A 21,930-nucleotide genomic window follows, 5' to 3' on the forward strand; every position below is an offset into this window, starting at 1 on the left:
CACCTGCTCATGCATTGCTTCTTCTGAAAAAAAAACCAAACAAGGGTATTAGAAAGCGTTGATCCTGCGTTTGTTGGAGTAACTGTCCCTACTGTCCAGGGAAGGAGAGATCCCTGGTGGATTTTGGAGAAACATTGCTGTGAGGATCCGATTGCATTCAGCAACAAGAGCGGTACTGAGAACAGGGTGTTGGTCAGGATGATCGCTGCCCCGACTCATCATCCCCAGCCCTCCAACTCATCCCAAAAGTACTGGATGGAGCTCCACCATCCATCATTCAGTTCATCCACAGCTCAAAGCTGCTGGGGGGCTTTATACCCCCCTCTAGCCCACGCCTGGCATGAAGCAGCATGGTGCCAATAGGTTCATCTAGTTTATCCGCTCCAGAGAGTCCTGATCTATTGACAGTGCTTCTCTACAGAGACTAGGCAAGCTGTGTATATGCGTGTGTGAGTGTATGCAGCTGAATGCATTCATTAGAAGGGGTGTCCACAAGTATTTGGACATATAGTGTATAAAAAGCTTGATGATGCTAATCCAATAAGAGGGTGGCATTGGTGTGTTAAAGGGCCTATGAACCATGTCTATGGCCCTTTACTACAGAGTGTACGTCTGCATGCTGTGTCCCTGCGGAGAGCTTTCGATAGGTGTGTTTTGTATGTGTGTGTGTGTGTGTGTGGGCGTGTGACCTGGGGATGTCAGGGGTGTAGGCAGGAACAGAAGTTTTTTCACAGCGTACGGAAAGTTTTCGCGGTTATCAGACCTACGGCTGCTCTGCCTGACATGAGAAGGTATGCCACATATCTGGCTCATGGCCAGCTCATCTGGGGGAGGAAAACAAAGGACAGGAAAGGAGCGATTAAAACGTTGTTTTTTTCGTCTTCATCCCGCAAAGCAATTTTCCTGACTACAGGGGTCCCCGCTTAAATGACTGTGTTTAAGCATGCGTGGATCCCCGTGGATGAGAGACTGAGGGACAGGGTGGGAAAGTGTGTGTGGCGGGGGGGGACGGGGACTGAAGGACTGAGGGAGAGAGAGAGAGAGAGAGGAAAGTGAGAGCGAGAGAGCAGAAGCTGAAAAACATGTTTACTAGCGGTGGGCTGGCGGGACGTCTAAGGTTTCCCCGCTGGAGTAGCTCCCGGCACGGAGGCACTCGAGATTCCCTCACGGCTCACTGACCAGGACGTGAGCGGAGCACGTCAGGAATCGGCCCACCGGCTACTGAACTAGCATGTCCACGAAGCCTCGCTGCTTCTTCACTGCCTGGATAGCTGGCAGCTCTTGTGTACAGTGGTGTGGAAAAGGGGCGTGGCATCAGTTTTTTGTGGTTATAATTCAGAGCCATCAATCAAGTGGTGGAATGGAGCACTGAGGGTCACCTGGTGGAACGCCGTGTCCTCGGTTAATCAGACTGAACTTTAGTCAACTGGTGTGTGGGATGGAATATGCAAATTCACGTGTTGCACAGCAATTATTAGTGGTGTTTCGGTTGTAGTGGGAGGAGCTCTGAGAGACGGAGGCGTTTACACTGCTATAACATGTGACTCCCGCGCATCTCATCTGCATTTAGCGATCGGCTTAGTATCCGTCTCAGGCCCGTCGGAGATTTCCCTCCATTTTCTTCCATTTTTGAAAATATAAAAGTGTCATTTTGAAGCATTTCGATTGGTCCATTCATTATGAACTTTTGACACAATGTAAACAACAACTGCCTGATTTGCATGATGTCAAAAAGTGCAACACAAAATGCAACACAAACAAATACATAAATAAATAAATGCATAAAACACAGCAGCCAGTGTTAGCTGTATTGATTATTGATTGTATAATCATGCACTAAACATCAAAAAATGTCAAAAATATATATTTGTTTATCCGTCTGTCCATGACAAGTCGGTTTGAACAGAAAAATGGCCCAACCTGCCCAGCGACTACAGAGGAAAATTAGCTCGTTCGAAATTTAGCTCATTAAATAACTCAAATTACTTAATAACTTAAAAATAAGTAATTACTTTGACGTGGAACCTGAAATGTCGGTTAGTGTACGTTGTCCCTGGCAAAAATAAATAAACTAATAATAAATAAATAAACAGCTTTTTTTTATTTTTATTAAATGAAAACAATTAGAAGAATATTTGTAGTGTTTCAGTTGGGTTTTGGGTCTATAATTTCTAATGATGTTTTGTGGGAAAAAATAATAATAAATAAATATTGGCAGTGTCAGAAAACGGCCCAGAGGTTGAAAACACTGGAGACTTGCTGAATAACAACGCTTTCTCCAGTTGACAATGACCTGAATGTTGGTGTATGTACAGTATGTCGCTGGTACAGCAGGGGAAATACTGTTGGCAAGTCCCTAAGTTCAGTTGGTCAAGCTGAAATTGCTAGAATTGGGGAATTTTCCGCTTAACGGAAATATTCTGCTTAATTAAATGTTTATAAATAAGTACTATTTGAAATCAAACCATGTAAATTTCATCATTTTTGCAAAATTAGGTTGAATGTGATTCAGTTCTGTAAAACTTCTAGTCCAATCTAGCAACATCAGCTGTCTAAATGCATTTACAGGTGGGTGAGTTGCTACTGAAGCATGCTAACTCAGTTTCATTGATTCTTGCACTACAAGCATTTTGAGTGGAAGGACTTCTTTAAAAGACGGGGTTAAGTTACTATTCCCATCTCTCTCCATATCTGTTAATCATTTTCTCACCACAGGGTTGCAGCTTATTCTTCCACCTCCCACACACACACACAATGTGCCGTTGATAGGACAAACCTGCATGAGATTGCTGCTCTTGACAGTATTTGATGAGAATAACAGGTCGGTGGAAAACTGTGCCGTGGCTCGGTTTCAGAGGGTGGTTCAGTCTCTGTATTGACGATGATTAACCACATCCTTTATAACTCCATATATCGATTTCTTTTGTTTCCAGTGATTTCATAGAATTAGCGCTGATGAACTCTTAACATTCTCATCCTTCTTAAGTTCAGTGGAGGAAATTGAATGTTTAATGGAAGCCAGATCACATGTATACAAGTGGTGAAGATGATAGAGGATGATCATTCAGAGAATAAAATAAATACTGTTCATTGTCCATCCACAGAGCTAAATGTATCAATCAAATCTTTTGAATCGATTCATTACCTGAGTCTTTCCTGAGTAAATGATTGATTTGACTCTTTCTTGCTTGCCTTTAATGCTAATCTGTGGACTCAGAACACATCCATTACTTTGGCCAGTCATAGCAGCTATGAGAGCTTAGCCATGGCCTGCAAATTACATTGCAAGCGGCAATTTTCGGGGGTCCAAGCACCGTGCATCATTTCGGAGCCAGTAGAACAACAGACTATGGGCAAAGTTTTCTAGATTGGCCCACATATATAATTAACATGAGGTCTCAGAGGATTGAAGCTTCTGTTCTTGGTATAGTAAGAAGACAACTCAAAAAATACAATTTTTAAACCATTTCAAGTCATTGAAAGTTATGAAATGTCATCAGGCCCCGCCACAGGAAATTGGTTCCTCAACTTGTAACCTTTACTTCACGTCTACGAAATCGAGCCTGCCCTTACAGTCGCTCCGAGTCACGGCTTCTAAAACCTGGTGCCTGCCTGGTGTCCCTGCTATTTCTGCATTACAGCGCTGATCAATGGGGCGGTACGAGAGCAGCGCTTCAGGGCTGATTTGAGTACCAGAGTTTAAAAAAAATAAATTTAACTGAGCGTTCAGGGTGGTATGGCATTGCAGACAGACTGGGAGAACACATTAGAATGCATTATGTCATTGACTGGCTCCCTGTTAGCCTTTCACTTCATGAAGCAATAGCGTCAACATCTCAGAATAACCCAGGGGTGAAAAAAAAGAAGCAGGGAGTTTAAAAATAACGCGAGTGGTTTTGCAGAGCAGACCAGAGTTAAAGTGTATAATTCTAATGAGGACGGCGGCAGAGAGAAGTGCTGTGAGTGAGACTGAGGGGATGATGAAATGAAACCAGGGAGCCGTCCTCGTTTTTGTTTGTGTTTGGAGCTGCTTGAAAATAAACGTAGAAGTTGGGAGTTTTTATGGGGTTCGGTGTGAATGAATAAATATGTATTTTTATAGTGTTATATAAGTTTTATATATAGTTCATATAGTTACATATTTAGTTCCACATCGAGAAGTGTGTTCGATTATATTTACATTTAGTTAATATTCTGTGTTGAAAGTAGTTTAAGAGATTCAACGTTTTTTAATTAAATTCGCAGTTTGAACGGACAATTTTCTAAACACAAGGGCTGCGGTTTAATCAGCCAATAGCTTTCAAGTTTTACTAGAATAAAAACCACCCATTATTATTGATGTTACAACCAGATAAATAATGCTAGATTTATTAGCAAATAAGCTATCTGATCATAAATCTAGTGTTTTTTAATTTATCTGGTTGTTTCTTTCTCTCGACCCAAGAGAGTTTTTTTCCTTGGCACTGTTGCTACTAGCTTGCTCAAAAGAGGCTTGGACCCGGATCTCTATAAAGCTGCTTTGTAACAACATTTGTTGTACAAATATATATATATATATATATATATATATATATATATATATATATATATATATATGCTAATTAAATAACATTGAATTGAATTGGTTATTTATTGTTTTTTTTTTTTTATATTTTCAAAAATGAAACTTTAAACTGCATTTTATCAGTAAACTCCAGGAATCTGCTCATGTAGAAATATGTTTATAATCATACTAGATAGATATGTGAACCACTAATACAGACATTTTAGTATTATATTTAATATTCACAGCAATATTGTTCAGAAAAATCACAATTAGAAAAGTTTAGAGGCCTTTACTTCTTGTTCCTGGTTATCATCTTAATCTGGTATCAAATTTAGAATATAGAGGTTGGACATTTTTGCACCATGCTTTTAACCTGCTGGATGTAACTCCATAATACTCCATAGATATAACAGGTTGATAGGTTGCTTGTGTGTAGTGTATCACTCTGCATTTGTGATTTGCTCAGGAGTGCCGGTACCGTATGACGAACGTTTCTTTATGTGTGTGTGTTTTTCAGATGGGCATCATGTGTGGGAAACAGAAGCTAAAGTCGACAAGGACTCTCTCAAGTCTGTAAGTACAAATCAAATCAAACCTTGTATCTACAAACCGGTACCTAATGACATAATGTAAATCTAGCAGTTGACTTTACATTAACTCCAATATTTCATGATGAACGGGCCAATAGAAATGCTCCAAAATTATTTATTAATGAAATATTTTTACATTGACTTCCACGTAAGGTTAACAAGGTTTGTTTCCTCCTCCTGCTATATTGCTAAGTTGCTATATTGGGGATACAACAAATCTTTTGACAGGTAGAAATATAAGAAATATATATATATATATATATATATACACACATACCTTTTGCTACTTGATACAAAAGAAAATTTTACACAAGCAAGTGTATATATATATATATATATATATATATATATATATATATATATATATATATATAAATGGATGAGGTATCAAATCAGGTTTATTGTCACACATTAAAACAGGTATAAAAGTGAGTAAAATTATACACAAATTATACATAATAATATATAAATAAAATATCTTTATTAGATTCAAATATTATATATGTTGAACTTCTGGGAAAAAAATCTGTATTGTTTAATATTGATATATGTATATATATATATATATATAGAGAGAGAGAGAGAGAGAGAGAGAGATACATCAAAGATTACATCATATCATAGTTCAATATATATTGCAATTTCAGTTTTTCGTGCAGCCCTAATAAGATATATATATATATATATATAGAATATAGAAACAGCGATAGAGATTATGGATCAGGGATGGTCTGAATTTGTTTGTGTTTTAATGTTTTGCATCAAATCAAATCTGGTTTATTGTCACATGACTTTACCACAGGTGTAAAGGTCAGTAAACCACACATACACATTACTGCACTGTTAAAAATACTGAGCACAATATTAATATATTTACTTTTATTGTGATACTTGTAGACCACATGCAGTAACTTTACACTCTGCTGTTGAAGTACTGAAGTATGTTAACTCTGATAGGCTCTGAGTTTTTGATGATGCAAGGTTTAGTCAAATTTCTCTTCTCTAATACCCCACCAGTCTCTCTCTCTCTCTCTCTCTCTCTCTCTCTCTCTTGCTCTCTCTCTCTCTGATGTAACTTTTGCTCACTCATTACTCTGAGTGAAAAAGCCTAATGATTAGCTTGTGCAACACTAAGTGATCTCTTCACCAATTCACACTAGCCTCTAGTCTCACCTGAGACAGCACAAATGAATGCCGATTGAGTCCCCTTTTCCATTAGATACCCCGAGCACACACACACACACACACACACACACACACAGATACAGCACATAGTGTCATCAGCCTCATTTACTACAGTCCAACATTAAGACCTCTGGGTTATTCCTCACCTACTACGACTATCACACAGACACACACACACACTTGCACACACACACACACAGATACAACACACAATCCTCCTCCTCAATCCTTTGTTTTACTCATCACCTCCAGCTCCACACACATCACATATCTCATGCATGCACACACACACACACACATTGGTCCTGAAGCATTGCTCCCGCTTGCGCGGACGCCAGGAGCGGATTACACACGCGGCTCTCACCTGCTGCGTTTTCATGAGGGAAATAACGAGAAAATAAAGCTCTCCGTGGTTCTGTCACACATACACTCAGAAAGAGAGGAGAGCGGCGAGCTCCGATTGGCTTTTTACTGCCTTTTGCGTACGGCTTTATATCGGCCCTCTTGTTCCAGAAAGCTGTTTTTGTTTTCCAGTTTAACTGAAGCAAAACCCCTGTGTTTTCAGCAGGGTGTGGGGGCGGGGCCCTTTCCGCCCATCCTCAATGTGGGATTAATTTAGCCCCTTCATTATAACGCATGCAGGCCATATTATCACTATTACATACGGATACTCACTGCTGTACATATCGCCACCGTCGGGACAGAACCTCGTAGCGTCCAAACGGCATCTTTAGAAGACATTCTGAACTTTAGTGGAAGATTTAGGCTGATTTGTATTCCCTTTACATCCCAAAAGGAGCATTTTCATCTTTAACAACGTAACCGCAGCTGTCCACATACTTCTATGTGTCCTTTTTCGTTGGCATGAACGTTAAGCAATGCATCCACTAGAGGGCAGTTGATGGAGACCAATGGAGGAGGTCGTGATAATGGACATACTCCAAAAAAAGACAAGAGAGGCACCGGCGTAAGCGGTAAAAGTTGGGAGGTGGGGCCTCCATGAGCATCAAAGAGCCTTGGGCCCCTGTGACCCTGTTGCTGGTTCACCGGTTGTCCTTTCTTGGAGCACTTTTGGTAGGTAATGACCGCTGCATAGCACTGCATTGTTGGGAACAGCCCATAAGACCTGCCTGATGTTTTGGAGATGTTCTGACCCAGTTTACTGTTTGGTTCTTGACAAAGTGGCTCAGATTCTTACGCTTGCCCATTTTCCCATTGCCCATGCTTCCAACACCACTCGCTGCCTAATGTGTAGATCCCACCCCTTGACAGATGCCACTGTAGATGGGGATAATCAATATTTCTCTCCTTACCATTAGTGCCAGTGGTACTAATGTTATGGCTGATTGGTGTATGTATTTGTTCTTTTCATGCCCTTTTATCACACCTTTGCTTATTGAGGCCCACAGAGTGTTCTGGATTTGTGGTTAGGCAGGACAGGTTTTCCCCAGTAACTCCTTCATGAAGGTCATATTAGTCAGTATGGAGACCACAATACTCAACACTACACTTCGCCCAAGTAGTCTTGCAAGAGGAGGATCTTCAGTCTGGGTTTGAAGACAGCGAGCGTTGGACTCTGCTGTTCGGACACCCAGGGGAAGTTCGCTCCACCACAAAAGCCTGGACTCTCGTCTTCTGTGGATCTTGGCGGGGATGGCGGGTCAAGCCGAGCTGTACTTGAAGCTGGAAGGGCTCTTGGTACAGATCAGCTTTGTAGACCAGTTCACCATCGCTCCAGAGTCTGCTAAATCTTCCTGAGGGTCTTTTTTTTTAGTAGCATTTCTAGCAATCCTAGAAAGCAGGTGTCTCACAAGGTTCCCTGGTCTTCCAGAACTCAAGTTGACATTTACTGTACTTCATTGTACATTGACTACCATTCCTTCTCCTGTGAAGTTAGCATTTTGGATGATATACCAGCGTGTGTGTGTGTGTGTGTGTGTGTGTCTGTGTGCAGTGCAGGTCCTGTCTAGTCCTGCTCTGTTTCCGTAGGCAGCCTCCCAGTTTTGATCCTATAAAGCAGCTGCTACTCTTTGCTCTTTCAGGAGCTTACATAAGCTCTGAGGGCAGCACACGCATTAGTTATTAGTTATTGTCATTGTTGTTTTTTTTGTGTGTGTGTGTGTGTGTGTGTGTGTGTGTGGTTTGTCTTTCTCATTATAGTGATGAGACCCGTTGCATCAGCTCGGTTAAACATGACCCTTCCCCTTACACTAATTGGCCTTTAGGGCAAGCTGGTGTTAGGACCAGGCCCACGCACTGGAAAATGACTGTGGGTTTGTGTTGGGGGGGTGGGGGGGGGGGGGGGGGGGGTTTGGGTGTAAGGTTAAAGACTAATAGAACAGTGTACCTATTTAGAGCTTACACAAACATGACCGTCTCTCATTCCGCCTCCCCAGAGGCCATCAGAGAGAGCACAAATGCGCACACACACACACACACACACACACATGCATACATATGCACAGTGTTAGCACCTAGGCGGGTGTTGCAGGGTTTATGTCCTTGACCTGCAGACAGGCCCACTGTTTGAAAGAGTGTCTAGTCAGCAGGAAGAGTTTCCTCTGCAGCTTCGCTCCCCTCCATCCTTCTCTGGTGAGCCAGACACCCACTGACGTCACCGCTGCGCCCCCTTACCCCCCGCCAGCCCGACCTGGAAAAGCAGCACCGGGGTCATCTCACCCCAGGACCTGCTCTGAGGGGGCTCTACGTCCAACTTTGTCCAAACACACTCATAACCAGACCAAATTGTGAAGGCTAGACGAGTGGTTAGAACATCTCCAAAACATCAGACAGGTCTGTTGGGGTGTTCCTGGTATGCAGTGGTCAGTGCCTACCCAAAGCGAAAGAAAGGACACCAGGAAGGTCGTCCAAGGCTTACTGATGCTCATGGATTGCCCCCTCCCTCATTCAACTGTTAATGTCTCAGGGCCAGACAGATACCAGAGGACACCTTCAGAGGTCTTGTGAAGTCCATGCCTTGACTTGTCAGAACGAGGAGGGACCTACGCAATATAGGCAGGTGGTTTTAATGATATGGCCATCCGCCTAATATGTGGTTGGTACTCCGGGAGCCGGGAACCTGCCACCCAAAACAGCTCACTGCACCTCCTCTGAAGGTGCCCTGAGGTATCTGGTAGCAGGACGTTAGCAGCAGGTACCTTTAGGTCTTTTACGTGGTGACACATTCCCACCATAACCATTATCTTCAAAAATGTACCACAGTGCCACAGTAGCCATTTTTTCCTGTTTGTCCCAGACAGGATATCCTTCATTGCCCCAGCACAACACCCTGGTTCGTGTTTGGTCCCTCCCTCGAACTGCTGTTGGTAGGTTCTCAGCACTGCTAAAGAGGAACCCCCACAAGCCTTGCGATTAGGCCCACTGTTGATGTTCCACCCATTGACGTATGACCTCACCCACGCCATGCGACTAATGCTCTGTGTTTTCTTATGTACAACAGACTTCGCTGGTGGTGGAGGTCCCGCCCTATCGAAATCAGCGAATAGCCAGCGCCGTACCAGTCAGCTTCTACGTGTGCAACGGCAAGAGGAAGAGGAGCCAGTGCCAGCGCTTTACTTACCTGCCTCCGAACGGTAACACTTCACTCCCCCTTACTCCACCTCCCTTTCTCCTTGCATTACAGAAATGGGGGCTAGTTGGGACACTTGTGACATAAGGTTGGGCTGTAATGATGGGGCCCATTTGGGACGTAATGCAAATTTTTTGACGTAATGCAAATCTGGCAGTTGGTCGGTACATTCAAGCAATATTCCATGATAAATGGACCAGTAGAATTGCTCCAAAATGACTCTGATCTCTGGGGGGCTCAGAGTGCTGGTTCGAGTCTCGGGTTATGCTGCCCGCCATCAGCAGCCGGAGCCTGAGAGAGCACAATTGGCCTTGCTCTCTCTGGGTGGGTAGATGGCCTTCCTCTCTCGCCCCAGATCACTTTAATGTGATGCTGGCCAACATGGCCGTCTGCTAGTCCATGCATCGGAGCTGGGTACCCATCACTTTTCCTCCGAGCATGCAACGTTGCATTGGCGGCAGTTCGGAAAGGCGGTGACTGGTTGCACATGTGTTGGAGGAGGCATGTGTCAATTCTCACTGCGCCACTGGGGAGGAATATTTTAGGAGATACAAGTTTTATGCATGACAGTGATGATGAAGCACCCAGGGATGTTACCCTCAATGCTAAATGAACAAACCTTTCTATTGTGTGGTGGAAGATCTCAAGACTGGACCCTCTGACCTATATGGTATATCATAACCACGCTGCCCCACTCTCCCCACTGTAAGGCCAGGAGCCAGCACAGGGCACACACAGCTTAGCGCAACTGGGCCGTAACTTCGAGCGAGGGTGCAGTGCGAGCACTGTTTATTTTGTTGCGGTGTTGCATTTTCCTGCAATGAGGCAATGAGGTGTAGCAGCTGACTGCCGGAGCCTGCAGGCAGTGTTTATGTAGGGGAGTCGCTTTCTCGCTTATACACACACACATCCACACATCTCCCGCAGGTCCAGCTCTGCTCACGCCTCCTGACAAGCCACAACCTGAAGAAGTGTGACTCCTCACTCCCTGAGCCCACACACTAGTAGAACAGCTGTTAAAGGAATACTCCAGCTAAAAAGCTTGAATGCTGCTTGTAGTGAACGGCAGCAAACGAGGACCAGTTCGCTTTGTGCCAGTGCAGTGATTTGACACACCAGGTTTCCATCAGTCATTCTTAGCAACTTTGAATTTTGGCCACGTATTCCTAAAGCTGTGTGACTCCAGCAGAACAGTGTTTACGTAACAGATGCATCATCTGAACTCATGTGTAGTTTTATAGCCATGCACCATATGAGCTTTACACTGCCTCATGTTGGTGGTCCAGGGGCCAAATATTCTGTTGAAGCAAGCAGCTGCAGGTTCTGGTCCAGTGCGAGATCAGTTCAGCCAGAGGTGCTAACACAGCCAACAGTAAATGACAATTGGAATGACCTTGTTGGAGTAACTTTAACATACCCCTACAAGACAAATGTCTCAAGAAGATTTTTGTAAGCAAAAAAGTGAGGGGAAAAACACACTGCACTCGGATGAATGTGCCAGCAGACCTTCATGATTCAATATCTCACACAGCTTCAAAGTCCAAATTCTGCCAGAAAACAAAAGCTTAACTAGTTTAAAATTTTGCTGTTTAAATTCTGTCAAAAACAGAAAAGCGACCCCTTATAATCTATCCGTAAGAAAATAGAGAATCTACCAGTTAAATTCTGCTGGAAAATAAAACTAAAAACTAAGTTTTTTTTTAAACTGTAGAAAAATGTACAGTTTAAAATTCTCCCAGAAAATAAAAGCTTAAAATAAGAAAAAATAAATTTTTTCAATTCTTTCAAAAAAGCTTAAAAACAAACAAAACAACCTTTTAATGCAGAAAAAAACTGTTTAAATTCTGCTAGAAAATAAAAACTTAAAAAGCAAACAAAAAGGTTTATTTATTAGTTTCTGCTATAAAATGAAAACTTAAAAAGCAAAAAAAGGTCTACTTATTAATTTCTGCCAGAAAATAAAAAAACTTAAAAAGCAAAAAAGGTTTATTTATTAGTTTCTGCTAGAAAAAAAAACTAAAAAAGCAAAAAAAACAGGTTTATTTAGTAGTTTTCTCTAGAAAATAAAAACTTAAAAAGCAAAAAAAAGGTTTATTTATTAATTTCTGCTAGAAAATATAAGCTTTTTTTCTACCAAGTCACAAAAATAAATAAATCAAAAACTCTATTCACCACATATTGGAAAGTGAAACTGGCCAACCCTGTTGTGTGAGCTCTGGAGCATCAACACAGAAGCCTTGGGGCCACCATGCCCAATACCAGACATCAGCTGGAGGGGTGTATAGCCCACTCAGCACTGGGCCGTGGAGCAGTGGAACTGTGTTCACTGGAGAGATGGTGCTCCATCTAATACGCTTGGGATAAGTTGGAGTAAGAGAACTAATCATCCAGCATCAGCATCTGACCTCACTGATGCTCTAGTGATGTTCTTCAGTCTAGTGTAAAGCCTTCTCAGAAAGGCAGAGGCTGGCAGCTGGCACACTCGCTTTATAGAGGAAACATGGGATGATCAGGTGTCCACAAACTTTTGGCCTTGTGGTGTAGGTGTGTGCATGTGCGCGTGTGCACATGCACACAAGAGAGTGAGAGAGGGGGGGAGGGGCACGGTGAGGTTGCTGCCGTCACTTCCTGCCTCACTCCTGTGAATCGGTCCTGCCTGCTTGCTGCGGACCACTTCAAGCACTTCAAGCACAACTTGTGGTTGTTGATGTTTCTCATAAAGAACATCTCACACACTCCAGCATCTGACAAAAGCACGCTCTCTCACACACACACACTTAAAAGCCACTGGCTGTGAAAACCGCCTCTAAATTTAGCGTCACTTTCTTTAAAAAGCGGAAGGACGACACAAACACGTTGCGGTCTGTGGGAGGTATTGAAAATAACCCTCACTTTCCATTCATCTGACGTGCGCTGATGCCCTGTAGTCAGAATGGCAGCATGCAAATAGACTCAATACTGACTGACTGAGTTTTATTTGCACCCACCAGACAATGAAGCCCTTGTCTGGCTCTGGTTAGCTGGACAGCAAGCGTGAAGGGGCAGTTTGGTTAAAAAAATTACAAGAACTTCATTGAAGAGGTTTTGAGACCTGGGCTCTGCTTCTCCAGGTTACAGTAGATTGTCACGGTATGAAAACTGTCTCAGATAATATCACGGTTTTATGGTATCACAGTTATGGTATATCACAATTCTTCTTCTGATTATTATTATTAATATCATGATTATTATTATCCACCGAGCCTTAAAAGAATAAAAACAGGCTTAAAACAGTTGATTAATAAAAGTATATGTCAAATATCTCCCTTCAGAAAATAAAGAAATTAGAAAACTGCACATCAGGTGAAGCTTTTTTGCAATATTTTGATTCCAGCTAGTGATCATTTTCATTCTAGATTAATCTTCTCATTATTTTTTTGATTACTTATTTGATTGTTTGCTTTTTAAATTGAAAATAGTAAGAAACCAGGGTTAAGCAAATGTTCACGGTATAATAGCCATCAATTTTCAGACCATGGTATCCCTAAAACCATTATACCGCTGCAACCCAAGTTTACAACACGAGATGTTAGGCTAATGTTGCTAACAACCACTGGAGATGGACAGATCACCAATCTGATCTACGTAAATCATCAAATCAAATTCATTTTCATGAACTTCACCGTAGTCTGTAATGGAGGTAGGGCAACCAGGGCAGATAGCAGTAGCCAGAAGGTGGGCAGATGGTCTGCCCGTGTAGACCAATTAGCTCTGTTTGGATTTATAGAGAGGACAGAGAGTTTGAACATTATTAAAGAATGTCTACTTCAGCAGATCTGACTAGAATAGCCTAACTAAAAGCAGAGAGCCAGAAGGTAACACAGACACGGGAGCAATCTGAAACACTAGCATCCGATCTCTCCACCGTCCACAAACACAAAACACATCCAGATCTTTATTTATTGGGATGGGCAGACATTTCAGCTGAAACCTCAGCTTGGCAGGGAAGTTTAGTGTTGGTTTTGTAGAGTAAAGAATGTCATACCGTTTACGAAACCACTCCAATTTGTCTGTGTCAAACAAATGAGGGTCTGGAGGAGTTTTGAGTGGCTTGAAATATGTTTTCACAGGCTTGTATTTACAGAGTTGAGATTGGATTTCTTTTAACAGTGTAAGCCTAGCCTCTCCTCCTCCTGTACTAAGCTAAAGAAGTAAACTTCAGACATGTCTTGTCTGATTGCCTCTGAGGTAAGTGATAGACCATGTCAGATTTTTGTGTTCCTTACAGCTTTGCTTGCATATTCACACCATATGCCTCACCAATGGATTTGGTTTCCATGCTGTAATTTTTCCTAAGCTACATTTATTTATCTGAACTTGTTCATCTCCAAAGAGATGCATTGTTTGTCATGTCAGCACAGTTGTTTCTTATCGGTGTGTGGTGGTGTACAGAATATGCAATACTGATGATCCTATCTAAAGCAGTTTCTGTGGTGAGTCAGTAAACCCTCACACATCAACGCAATGACGTTGTCCACTCAGCTAGACTGAGATAAGCTCGATCCACACTGAAATACAGCTCTGCTTTTCCAAGTCGTTTTTTTAGTCACACATGACTGTTATTTTATTTGGCAGTTCTTTGATTTTAGTGAGCCTTCTCCCCAGTTTTTTAGCCACAGTGTCTTGACGAGGGAGGGTTTTGCAAGTAATTGATTCAAGATGTATAGATTTATAGACAATCTTAAACTCAGATGAAGGGGAGATTTGTCTGAAACTGTGCCTTACGTGTCGTTTAATAACTTTAAGCCCATATGGTGTAGAGACTTGATGTAAATGCCAATTTATCAAGGAGACCCTTCCTTTAGGAAACAAGAGAGTGAAAATTCTTCCTAGAGGGATCTGATGTGTTTTTTTTTATTGAGTTTATACCAATCAGAAGTCTTTAATTTATTTTTACACCAATCAGAAGTCTTTTATTTAATCTCTACACCAATCAGAAGTCTTTAATTTATTTTTACACCAATCAGAAGTCTTTTATTTAGTCTCTACACCAATCAGAAGTCTTTTATTTAATCTCTACACCAATCAGAAGTCTTTTATTTAGTCTCTACACCAATCAGAAGTCTTTTATTTAATCGCTACACCAATCTGAAGTCTTTTATTTAGTCTCTACACCAATCAGAAGTTGTTTATTTAGTTTTTACACCAATCAGAAGTTGTTTATTTAGTTTTTACATCAATCAGAAGTTGTTTATTTAGTTTTTACACCAATCAGAAGTCTTTTATTTAGTTTTACATCAATCAGAAGTTGTTTATTTAGTTTTTACACCAATCAGAGGTCTTTTATTTAATCTCTACACCAATCAGAAGTCTTTTATTTAGTCTTTACGCCAATCAGAAGTCTTTTATTTAGTTTTTACACCAATCAGAGGTCTTTTATTTAGTCTTTACACCAATCAGAAGTCTTTTATTTAGTTTTTACACCAATCAGAGGTCTTTTATTTAGTTTTTACACCAATCAGAGGTCTTTTATTTAGTCTTTACACCAATCACAAGTCTTTTATTTAGTTTCTACACCAATCAGAAGTCTTTTATTTAGTTTCTACACCAATCAGAAGTCTTTTATTTAGTCTTTACACCAATCAGAAGTCTTTTATTTAGTTTCTACACCAATCAGAAGTCTTTTATTTAGTTTTTACACCAATCAGAGGTCTTTTATTTAGTCTTTACACCAATCAGAAGTCTTTTATTTAGTTTCTACACCAATCAGAAGTCTTTTATTTAGTTTTTACACCAATCAGAGGTCTTTTATTTAGTCTTTACACCAATCAGAGGTCTTTTATTTAGTTTTTACACCAATCAGAGGTCTTTTATTTAGTTTCTACACCAATCAGAGGCCTTTTATTTAGTCTTTACACCAATCAGAAGTCTTTTATTTAGTCTTTACACCAATCAGAAGTCTTTTATTTAGTCTTTACACCAATCAGAAGTCTTTTATTTAGTCTTTACACCAATCAGAAGTCTTTTAAGTTTACAAATATGCTTCTTTATGGAACTAAAATGAATTTGTCTGGGGTATCACTTAAAAAACAGTTTTTAAGAGAGTAACTCTGACGTAAAAACATAAAAGATTTGGATCTTTCTAGCAGGTTTCCACCTTCAGTGTTAAACCTAAGCATCAAGAACCAGCAGAAACGGGCTGTTCTGTATCTGAGGGTTAATAATCTGAATCAGTAGACACCGAGAGGCGTCTGTGAGCGAGAGCGCTTCTCCATTTCTCGCTCCCGATGTGAGCGTTGCTTTTCCAATCAAGCCTCCAGCAGCTCTTGCGTGTGTGAAGTCGTGACACGGCGTCTTTTTCGGCACTTTCAAATGAGAAGCATTCCTTCAAACCACATAAAACAGCACAGGCTAGAACTGCTGGCACTGAGGAAAGCCCACTTGAAGTCGGTTCTCGGAATCCCTTTATTTTTACAAGCCCTTCGAAGATTCCTTCACAATATCGAGCGCTATTAATAACCCGAGTGGCAGAAGCTCCTCAGCTGAAAGCTGGGGCTATTGTGTGTGGGTGTGTGTGTGTGTGTTGGGAGGGGCAGAACAACACATAGCGCATAAGCGGTAAGCGAAGGCTGGATGACCACCTGCTGCGTAATGTTCCAACTCGCCGAGACTTCGAGCGAAACCCAAAAACCTGACTAAGCATCATAAAACCGTCCACGTGTGGCTCGACGTGAGGTATCAAGCCCACGCCACAGAGCACGACGGTTTTCCAGTGACGACATTTATCTCTTACTGGACGAAGATGGCAAGGGTGGCGGTCCGGCTTTAGCAACTGACCGTTTGCCAGTCCGGGGAGGGGCGTGCTGCTTCTTGGCACAGTGGTTTGGGATTGTAGAGAACTGGGCTGATCTTTTGCAGGGTGGGAGTTGGCATAGGTTTAGGCCAGTGACAGACACAACCAACTGGTCCATACTGGCCACCAGCTGCCTGCCAGATTGTTTCTGCCCGGGGGCTTGTAATTATGGCTAGGCCCTAGTGACGTAATTAAGAGTCACCTGTGTCACATGGAGACTCCTTGATCCTTTCCTTCTGTCTCGAATATAAAAACACTCAGAACCATTTTTTAAAGACCTTTTAAGAACCTCTTTAAGTCCTAAAGAACCTCTTTACCAGTTTAAATATCGTTCACACTCACATCTCTAATCAAATATGGCTCCTTCTGGATCCAGAACAATTTGCAGCACCTATCGAGCAGTTCGTTAGAGTTGATATCGGTACCAACGTGAGGATCAGTTATCGCATCGGTATCGGAGCGTAAAGAGTGGCATCGCTGCATCCCTGTTTAATATGACCTTAAAAAAGACATCGATTAGCCATAACATTAAACTACCTGCCTTGAGCCGTGAAAGCACCTCTGAATGTGTCCTGTGGTACCTGGCACCAAGACCAGCATCACCAGCAGTTAATTGAGGTCCTGTAAGTTGTGAGGTGGGACCCCCATGAGCATCAGCGACTCTAGTCACTGACTCAGTTAACTCATTGTCCTTGCTTTGAGCACTTTTCGTAGGTCCCACACGACCCGCCAGATGTTTTTGGAGATGTTCTGACACAGTCTAGACATCCCAGTCTGGACTCATGTGGTTCATTTTTCATGCTTCCAACACATCAACCCACCATATATGGACAGATGCTGCCATCATCATTCACTTGACTTTAGCTGTCAGTGGTTTTAATGTTATGGCTGATTGATGTTTATTTAGCTAGCTAAGTATTGTGCTAGAATAGAGCTGGGTGGGAGTACAAATTACTGATCAGATCAAGACAGATGATTAAATATCTGCTCTTATGACAAGGAATCCATGCAGAATACACTTAATAGAGACAGACGAGGGGGGGCGGAAGGGGGGGGGGGGTGGAAAGATGGCCGAACACAATGAGAGAAGAAGTGCACAGTAAAAAAGCACAGTGTGAACTATCTGCAGGCCATAACCGGCTGGGGGTTGAGAGGAAATCAGAGGCAGCTGGGGATGAGGCTAACAGGGTGAATCTTCACGCCACGCTGCAGACTCTCAGCGTTTAGAGCAGGCTGGAAGGCGTTCGTCAAGCCTGGCCCAGGGCCCTCGGCCTGAAGGCTGCAGGAGAAATACGAGAGGGTGTCGGTAGAACGGGACATCAACAGAGCCGCAGCTCAGCCGAGTATTTGTTGATGTGTAAATTTAAAGATTTAGCATGCGGCCCAGGCTGATCTCGCCACAGGAGGGCTTACGAGCAGATCGAGCAGAGACCAGCCGGAATAAGCTCAACTCCATTCGCCATTGCAGGTGCAGCGCAGCGTATTGCATGCTGTTGAGTCGTCCAGCCGTCTTCTGTAAGCAGGCCACATCATTTCCAAGGTGATTTCGGCAAAGAGCCTCGTTCCCGACACACCAAACAACATCCCAGCCGAGGCTGGTAGGTGTAGTCTCCTGGCGCCAGCGCTGAGCTCCAGTGGAAGGGCTTTGGGACAGCCTTGGGTCCAGGGAGCCACTCACTAGCACCAGGCAGGTCGCAGGGGGACGCCCTGAGCACTCCCACGCCACTTAGAGCAGACAGCAATGACGTAAATCTGCGGTGCGCTGGGGACACGGAGACGGCACTCGCGGACCGAGGGTGCGAAAGATCCGATTCGTTAAAGAACTAATGACAAACAGCGAGGGAACAGCAGGAACCCAATCTTGACGGACGCTGGCGAGGTTTCAGCTGAAACTGCTCGTTCAGACCCTCTCCGAGAGCCAGTTTTGGTGGATTTTTTTAGGGAGAACAATTCTGAAAGCAGATGGGTGGTCAGCGGACTTCCTGCCGTTGTCTTTCTCTGAGGCCTCAGGCTGGGCGGACTCAATCACCCAGCTCTAAGTACCTAATCAAAATCAAATCATTTTCTCTGCGTCTGTTTTTCCTTTTTTTATGTCCGTTAGAGCAACAGTTGCTTCTCCTGCACTGAGCCCCTGGGGTCTAAGGCTCCTGCAGCAGCTCCCTCTTTCAAAATGCTTTTTTTTTTTTTACAGCATATTAGAGCTGGAGCCCAGTCCAAAGAAAATAGGCCTTTTCATTATTAGAGCCAGCTGTGGAGCTCTCCTCTGATGACTCATCCCTTTTTCGTTCCCTTTTTTGTCATTTTCTTCTCTGTTTTCTCCCCCCCCCTCCCCTCTTCGGTGGGATAGCCGAGTTGTACTGCTGACACACACACACACACACACACACACACACTGGTTGGGGTTGGAGTCGATTGAGTCAGTATAGGAGGGTATCCCGGCCACGGTGCCTCACGTGTATTCCTGTAAGCCTCTCAGACTCACCAGCTTTACGAAAAAGCCTTCAGTAATATAATGAGAAAGCGTATTCCCTTACTTACTCCCTCGGTAACTGCTAACTCCCTTTCTCGCTCACTCTTCTCCCACTCTCGCCTTTTCTTTTTTTTTGCAGTACCTATGATCAAAACGGAGCCAACCGATGACTATGAGGGAGCTCCGAGAATGCCCATGCACTCGAAGCCCTTCTACAGCCAACAGAGACTGCCTCCCATGATGCCTTTGGGTGACGCTGACTCCTGCATGGTGGGCAGCTACTCCCCCTGCCCTCCCCGCCCCGCCACCATGCCTTGCTCCTCCCCCGGCTCCAGCCCCAAGCTCCACGACCTGTCACCTGTCCCCTATCCCAAGTGCCTAAGCAGCAGCCCCACTCACCCCACCGTGCCCGGCGGTGTGGCCTCTCTACAAGACACACCTGCACACCCCAGTCTGGCCCTGCCCAGCTCCCCAGACCACACCTCCCTCGCCATGGCCCACCCCCAGGGCAGTCCACACCTCAGCAGCCCCTCCTACCATCCTCTCTACCCCAGCAGTAGCCCTTCCTCCTCTCCTGCCTCTCACCCCTCTACGCCCGGCGCTGCGTCAGAAAGCTCCTACCTGCCCCCTTTCGGGTCGGCCCAGCCACGCGGAAGCCCATCCAGCCTGTTGGCGGAGGACAGTAGCTCCCCTGCGCTGTCCGTCACCATCAAACAAGAACCGCAGGAGCTCGACCAGATGTACCTGGATGATGGTAGGTCACTACGACTTTGCTGACTTGATGCCAGTGCACCCTGACCCAGCACCCCATAATTAACACCCAACGGTCTGAGGGTGGTAGTAGATGTTGGTGGTTGATGGTGGTAGTTGATGCTGTTCCAGTATAAAAACTGACAAGCCCAAAACTGTGAACCTGTGTGAAGAACATGTGCCAGATGCCGGGTTAGAGGGTTTAGCAAGCTGGTTCCAGCCCCCATTACAGTCCGTATGTTTGCCAGCTTTGCTCTCGAGGCTCCCAGAAATTACACACTGGTATGGGGTTCACATTAAAAGAGGTTGTTGGTAGACTGAGGGCCTTCGTTCCAGTTGCTGACCAGTCAGGTGATGGCAGTTTAAATGGAGGAGATATCAGTGCCGGCAGTCTCTGAGTACCCCTGACCCAACATTTGGGTTTGTCGGGGTTTGGCTTTAACCGAATTCATTAGTCACATGTCTCAGCCTTGGTGGTTGGTGTGGTGCAACAGATAACTCCACTACCTGCCACTGAGCTACCACACTGTGTGGGAGACTGGGGTTTGATTCCCCGTCCGGGTGACCCTTGGGCAAAACCAAGGGTCCCTTGGAAGAGTCCTTGGGCAAAACTCCCAACACTGCATTGGCCCTCTGGTCCTCTGTAATATGAGTAACCTTGTAAGTCGCTCTGGAGAAGAGCGTCTGCTTAATGTCATAAATGTTTCTGGTTGGTCAGAGTAAAAAAAAATGTCTCAGCTTTCCATTTCAATCCATTTTTTGTACTGGACAGATGCGCCGCCCATCTGGAGGCGGAGCGGTCGGATACTCCTTTGCTCTTCACTTATGCTACACTTCCATGCAGCTGACGTGTCGTGTCTGGTGTGAATTTGTGGTAGCAGTCATGAATTTGAAGAGCCAGCGCTGTCGTTTCATCCAGCGTTCACAACGCTGAGTGCTTCAAAGTTACATACTGTTAATCCCTGAGTGAGAGCGGACCAACTCAGAACCCCCCCCACCCATACACACACACACACACACACACAACCAAAGATCCGGCTGGCGTGCTAGACCTGTTTGTGATTTTTGGAGAGCCTAGGATGTTCTTCCTCCATCACACTGGCTTATTGTCTTTTAGTTTCTACACAGTGTAATCCCAGCTGTCAGAATGTTCCCATTCATTACGACTTTTTCACATTACACGGCCCCCCAACCCCCCCCGGACCCCCTCCCCACATCAACATCTTTCACACAACAAGCCAAGATGCTCCACAGTGGCATTCATTCAATGGAGTGCTTTTTTTTTCAAAAGCCCTCCCCAGATGTGTGGGCCTTGTGGGCTTTGTGGGTGTCCTCTGGGCTATGTGTTGGTTTTAGGACCCCCCCCTCAGTTTGAGCCCCAACAGTTGCAGGTGCACAGGCGCATTGGCTGTGCGTAGATGCGGGAATTACGGATCCACTTGTTATGCACCGGCGGCACATCAGCACAGCGGGATTTGCAGCAATCTGTACAAACACGGCGGGCGCGCAGGAGGTCACGGGTCAGGCTGGGAGCGGCCGGCCGAAAAACAGTGGCACACGCACGGCGGGCTAGCCTGTTGACACCAGCCCTAATGAAGGAAGCAAAACAATGGGTAGGGTTTTCCTGAGGTGAGAGCCGCCGGCTTTTTTTCCAGAATTCGATTTGAGGGGCACGAGGAGCGGAGAGGGGGGCGAGGCTTTTTTGTTTTCCCTCGGCCTCCCCTGCGGAGCCTCCTGCGCTGAGCTGGCGTCATCAAGGGAGCCTGGGGGGTCACCCAGGTCTCCCCTGGCTGTGTGCCCAGCGACACCCTTGGGGGCGTTGGATGTTTAGCCCCGAGCCCTCCTGCGATTCCTCTAATAATTGCCTGAGCTCCTCGTCCCCTGGTCACCTGCCCCTGGCTGCTGGCTCTCAGACCGGGGAAGCGCATGAGGTCAGGAATAAAGCGCTAAAAGGGAGGGAAGGGCAGG

The 21,930-nt window shown here is 44.2% G+C and overlaps 1 protein-coding gene across 1 annotated transcript in view; it reads left to right on the plus strand.

Moving 5' to 3' along the window:
- Positions 1–21,380, plus strand: part of LOC140546247 (nuclear factor of activated T-cells, cytoplasmic 1-like) — a 61,392-nt gene extending 40,012 nt beyond the window's left edge. The window contains exons 7-10 of the mRNA XM_072669488.1: positions 5,064–5,119; positions 9,782–9,914; positions 19,352–19,966; positions 21,319–21,380. Of these exons, the coding sequence (XP_072525589.1) occupies positions 5,064–5,119; positions 9,782–9,914; positions 19,352–19,966; positions 21,319–21,380 (866 nt within the window). The remainder of the gene's footprint in view (positions 1–5,063; positions 5,120–9,781; positions 9,915–19,351; positions 19,967–21,318) is intronic.
- The last annotated feature ends 550 nt before the right edge of the window (positions 21,381–21,930 follow it).

This window comes from Salminus brasiliensis, chromosome 23 (genome assembly GCF_030463535.1).
Source record: "Salminus brasiliensis chromosome 23, fSalBra1.hap2, whole genome shotgun sequence".
NCBI lineage: Eukaryota > Metazoa > Chordata > Actinopteri > Characiformes > Bryconidae > Salminus > Salminus brasiliensis.